This window comes from Echinops telfairi, unplaced genomic scaffold, assembly GCF_000313985.2.
Source record: "Echinops telfairi isolate 266 unplaced genomic scaffold, ASM31398v2 ScPeMD7_5;HRSCAF=22, whole genome shotgun sequence".
In the NCBI taxonomy this organism is placed as follows: Eukaryota; Metazoa; Chordata; class Mammalia; order Afrosoricida; family Tenrecidae; genus Echinops; species Echinops telfairi.
In genome coordinates this window covers 28,059,744-28,064,948 of record NW_022103901.1, presented here as the reverse complement: position 1 = coordinate 28,064,948, position 5,205 = coordinate 28,059,744, and the positions used below count along the sequence as shown (strand labels likewise).

General features: G+C 58.1%; 1 protein-coding gene across 1 annotated transcript in view; it reads right to left on the bottom strand.

Moving 5' to 3' along the window:
- ABCC6 (ATP binding cassette subfamily C member 6) overlaps positions 1 to 5,205 on the bottom strand; it is a 53,233-nt gene that overhangs the window by 22,380 nt on the left and 25,648 nt on the right. The window contains exons 10-12 of the mRNA XM_045286009.1: positions 3,337 to 3,540; positions 2,012 to 2,158; positions 1,138 to 1,225 (exon numbers count right to left, since the gene is read on the bottom strand). Coding sequence (XP_045141944.1) covers positions 1,138 to 1,225; positions 2,012 to 2,158; positions 3,337 to 3,540 — 439 coding nt within the window. The remainder of the gene's footprint in view (positions 1 to 1,137; positions 1,226 to 2,011; positions 2,159 to 3,336; positions 3,541 to 5,205) is intronic.

The following is a 5,205-nucleotide window of genomic DNA, read 5'->3' as shown; positions in this document are numbered from 1 at the left end:
TTACATGTGAATTTCAGATAAACAACAGATACATTTTTAGTGTACACTACACCCCAGAGTCCACGGGATAGGTTTATACTTAAAACCAGTACTTGTTGCTTATCTGGAATTCAAGCAGATCTGGCCACAGTGCATTTTTATGTGTAAATCTGGAAAGCCGTCCTAAGAGATGACCTTTAGACTGGAATCCATCTTCCCTTTCACATCCCCACCTGTACAGTGTGTGTGTGTGTGTGTGTGGCCTAGAGGCATCTACCTCACAGGGTGGCTGTGCAGGTTGACTGAGTCAAGCAGCAGAGAGCACTCCGCACCCTGTCAATCCATGGTAAGCACTTGGGAAAGATTAGCTAGCGTGGTTTTTTTTCTCTCTTGCAATTGGTAACCATCTATTTTAGTTCAAATGCATAACTGTTACCCAGCAGACCCTGGAAAAGTCTGACCACGAGGGTGTTCTGAAGTTGGGGACAGCTGTGTTTTCTATCCTCTGCAGCAGGCCTGTAGACACTGGCTTTTGTGTGACTGTCACTGGGGCACAGCTGGGCTGCTGGCCAGAAGGTAGGCAGTTCAAGCCCACCAACCACTCCGTGGGAGAAAGAGCAGGCTGTTAGTTGCTGTAAAGATTTACAGTCTCGGAAACCCGGGGGTGGGGAGGGGCGGGGCTAAGTTCTACTCTACCCTATAGGGTTGCTGTGCGCCGGACTTGAGTTTGGTCCCACGGGTATGCACCTGTGAGGGAAACTGCAGTGACAAGGAGACATTGACCCTTGGCAGGTACCACCTGTGGCTAAAATAAGACCGAGGAGCCTGTGGTTGAGGGTCCACGTGGCCCTCCAGGGGGGACAGAGCAAGTGCCTAACAGCCCTGACTCAGAGCTGAGCTCTCGGTGCAGCCTGTGGAGGATGCTACTAGGTGGGGTCACCAGCCCCTCACTGGAATTGGGGACCCAGAGGAGCAGCCAGGAATGGCAGACCTGGGATTTGAACCTGGCGCCTGTGGCTGAAGGTGCCAATGCTGCTCTGGGCGGCCCCACAGGCTCTCCGTTGCGAGGACGCTGGCTTTCATTGGTGGCTTAGAGGAACCCCAATGGTCCCCACCCCCCACCCCGTCCATCCCTCCGACACTGAACTCAGAACTCACGGCATCTGGAGAGACACAAGTCCACGGCACCAGGGTCCACCTCTCCCAGGCAGAGGAAGGCCGCCAGGCGGTCAAGGGACACCCGGGCCTGCGGAAACCAAAGGCCCAGGTCACCACCCCTGCCGGCGAGCAAAGCACGCTGGCTTCCAGTGCCGGCACCCCAGGGTGTATGGGAGAAGCCTCCTACCCAAGTGAGCCCTGGGCATTTGCAAGGGGCTTCCCAGGTGGCAGCAGTAATGCTCAGTGAAGTGGTGATGGCGGTGGTGGTCCCCGCCCTGCCTTCCTCCTTGTGAGCAGAACCGGGCCCTCTCCCAGGCCCCCCAACCTACCGTAGTGCAGGCAGGCCTGAGGAGAAGCCTGGCGGCCTTCCTAATCCCACCATGAGCCACAATCGGAGGCCGGTTCAAACGACCCCCGAGGGCCCCTGCCGGCTTCTCCTACACGACCCGGCTTCCTGTAGCCCCATGGGGCTGTGTGACGGGGATAGAGTGCATCCAAGCAGAGGGACAGCTGCCCCACAGACCCGCCGAGCGTGGGCTCGTCTGTTTGGAGCATGACGGCAGAGGGCACCCTCCCGGTGACCTCCGGTTTGTTCTCTGTGTCCTTCTGCCCCACTTGCTGCTTCTCCAGGTGCCCTGGTGGTGGCGTGCGCTCCTCGTGGTCGGCGGTAGAAACCACCAGCAGCTCGGAGCAAGGGCTTTCCACTCCCGTCAACAGCAGTCACAGGCTCGGAGACCCACAGGGGTCACCACGAGTCAGCACTGATGTCGTGGCAGTGGGGTCTGCTGCTTCTCCTGCTCCCTTCTCACCCCCCCTCCCCACCCCCATGCTGACAGTGTGTCGCGGGTGAGGAAGGCCCGGTGCGGCTGCTCACCTGGATGACGGCGTGGATGGAGAAGGGCAGCAGGGCCTGGGCCTTGTTGAGGATGTGTAGCACGGTGAGGCTCACGAAGGCTTTCTCTGCACTCATGGCGTTCTCCTCGGCCACCAGCGTGTGCACCGTGAATACCACCAGAGCCACCTGGTAACGGCATCACCACGATGAGGAAGCCCAGGTCAGCTGGGTCTCCCACAGCCCCCGTCTTTCGTTCAGTTGCACACAGGGTCGCTGCGAGTCAGAACCGTCGCTCGCGATGGCAGCTGACAATCCCACCACCCCATGCCCTCCTCCCCCACATCTTTCCCTCGTCACCCCCTAGTTCTCGCCCCTTGGTGGCATCGGTGAGTGTCAGCAAGTGGATTCCATCTCACAGCCACCCATGTGGCAAAGCAGAACTGCCCCCTAAGGCTACCCAGCCGATCACCGGCTTCATGAGCCACAGGTAGGGGTGGACCGTGAGCTCATCTTGCTGTTCACAGCCGAGAGCTGTAACACCAGAGCTTCTGGGACATAAAGCCGTGTCATTCTCTCTCGGATAGCTGGGTGCAGTGAGGGAGGACGGTGTGGTCCCCTTGGTCTAAGTATCCGAAATTCTTGGTACCAGGCATTGACAGACACTGGTTTTGAGAGATTGGTCAGCGGTGACAGGTTGTCCTTATAAAGATCTCCAGCCAGAGAAACCCCACGGGGCTCTGTCCTGGAGGGTCGCAGTGTGGCTGAGTGGACAGTGTGGATTGCTCTGGCAGCAGTGGGAGTCAGGGATGGGTTGCGAGCAGGAGCACGGCTGAGGAAGGCGTGCCAGCAGCCGCTTGGGGAACAAACAGGAGAGGAAGCACAGGCTCCCTGCCCTGGGACAGGCTGTCGTGAGGCTCGTGGAGGCCAGGTGGATTTGGGAAGAATACCTGGGCCTCTTTCGGCACCCATCTCCTCTCCATCCCGGCAGAAATGGTGGTTTGGGCTCCAGGAGGGGAAACCCAAACCGTGTGGACAGCGCAGCACCGCCCCACAGGCTTCCATGGCTTCCATCCCGATGGAAGCAGGCCTCTTCCTCTTCCTCCTGAGGAGTGGCTGGTGCTAGGAACCCACAACCTCACCATCACCTAACCACTGCCCCACCAGGCCCCTTGCAGGAGGAGAAGGGCCTAAGCATCAGAATGAAGCCACTGGTTCGTGCACTCGGCCAAGACCAGGGACCAGGGGGCAGAACTAAAATGTCCTTGGGGGACGGGGTGGGGTGCTGCTACAACAGGCTCCGGAAGGCACACCCTCCACACACCCCCACACCCCCAACGCTCCACATGAGAACAAGGTGGTGTCACCAGAAACGTGGACATGTGGAAGGCCACCAGGGACACACAGAAGAGGAGGCTGGAGGTCCGCAGCGCACTCAGCTCCTGACTGCGGATGCGCAGCACTCGCTCCAGGAAGGCCTCCTCCCAGCCGTGGAACTTGATGACCCGGGCACTCCTGAGGATGGCGCTGCACAGCCGCGACCGCGCGTCCTTCTGCTCCATCTGCTGCCCCTGGGGGCCAGGGAGAGGGGGGGACAAGCCTAGACCCTCCTCCCCCCTGCCACACACAGCTCCCCTTCTGCAAATCCACCTCCAAACCAGCCCCGTCCGTCCCTGTGCCTCTGTCACGTGGCCTGGCCTGGGCCCTCCTCCTGGCCTGCGGTCTCTGCTCTCCTCTCAGAGCCCCTGCCACTATCTAGTTAACCCGGGTGAGATACCACCACGGAGGCTTCCTGGAGGAGGAGACAGACGCCTGAGCTCGGGCTCAGACCAGGAGGTGGTGCGTCCACTGGGGCTGGGGGCAGTAGCCGCCCTAGGGTGATGCCACCCCCACCCCTCCAGGGAGGCTTTAGGATCGTTTGGGTCACAGAACAGTACGGGAAGTCGCTGAAAGCTGCTTCCCTGGACATTTCTGAGATTAGGCGGCTGCTAACAGCACAGTGTCGGACCACGCCTGTCCCTACTAACATCGCCACAGTGTTCGTGAGAACACGGCGAGCCACGGAGCCGCTCCACCCTTCTCCTTCAACTGGTCCGTCACTCTCAAAGGAGTTACCGGATACAGTTCACAACACGCACTATCACAATGTTGTGGCCACAACGCCAGGCAAGGCGACCCCACCGGTGTCACAGCAACACAGCCGCGGTGCGGTGCGTGTGGCCCGTGCGATGAGACAAGCCATCTCAAGTCCCACGGTAATCGGGTGCCGAGGACGGCGCCAGCCCCAGAGACCCCAGAGCAGAAGAGTCAAAGAGTAGATCAGCTTCACAGATCTATTAAGAGAGGCAAGCTGGCTTACAAAGAAAATCATTTTTGTTGTGCTATTTTACAATGGGGGTAGTTTAATAAAAAGGAGTAAGTTACTGCTGAAACACGGCACACACACAAAAAAGCTACACAGGTGGGAATGTTGGTGTCTCCCAGCCTGACCGTGTCAACCGGTGTGGTCCACCTCCACCCGCCACAGCCCCCTAGTGATACCACTGACGGGCAGAGGAAGATGGAGAAGGGAGGAAGTGAGGAGGAAGAAGCTGAGACTCGGGGAGGAAGTGGCTGGACCCACTCGGCATGAAGTAGCCAGCGTCGGGGCATGGGGACTGACGGCAGAGGAGTCTGGGCTCTGTGCCTCCTAGTGGTGGGGGTGTGCATGGTCAAGGGGGCAGGAGGTTGGGAAATAGTCACAAGATGGACAGGGTGGATGGGGTGGGTGGTGAGGCAAGAGAAGGGATAGCCGTTCAAGGTGGGACTATCCAATATGCAGGTAAGCACGGGCTTGCTTGTGTTTAGTTACTTCTCTATAGTGACAGTTTCACAACCGATGTGGCGAAAAACATAGGAAACTGTTCACCAGGGTTCTCTAGAGAAACAAAACCAGGACACTTTGATTATACATATGGATAGGTTTATACAGCGAGGAGTATCAGTCAATGAGTCCACACAGCAGTACAGAGGACTCAGTTCAACTCACTTTTGTGGAACAGTTAGTCTATTGAAAGTCCTTCAACTCACATGGACTGCTCAGTCCAAGGTCAAAGAAGCAGACAGCTGAGTCTTCCCTTAGGCAAGGCAGGCAGAGTTCTCCCAGAGGCAGCAAACAACAGGGTGAACCACCACCAGTCAGCAGCTCAGGAGCTTAGCAAAGCAGGCCCGGATGGGATATTGAACTCAAGCAATGC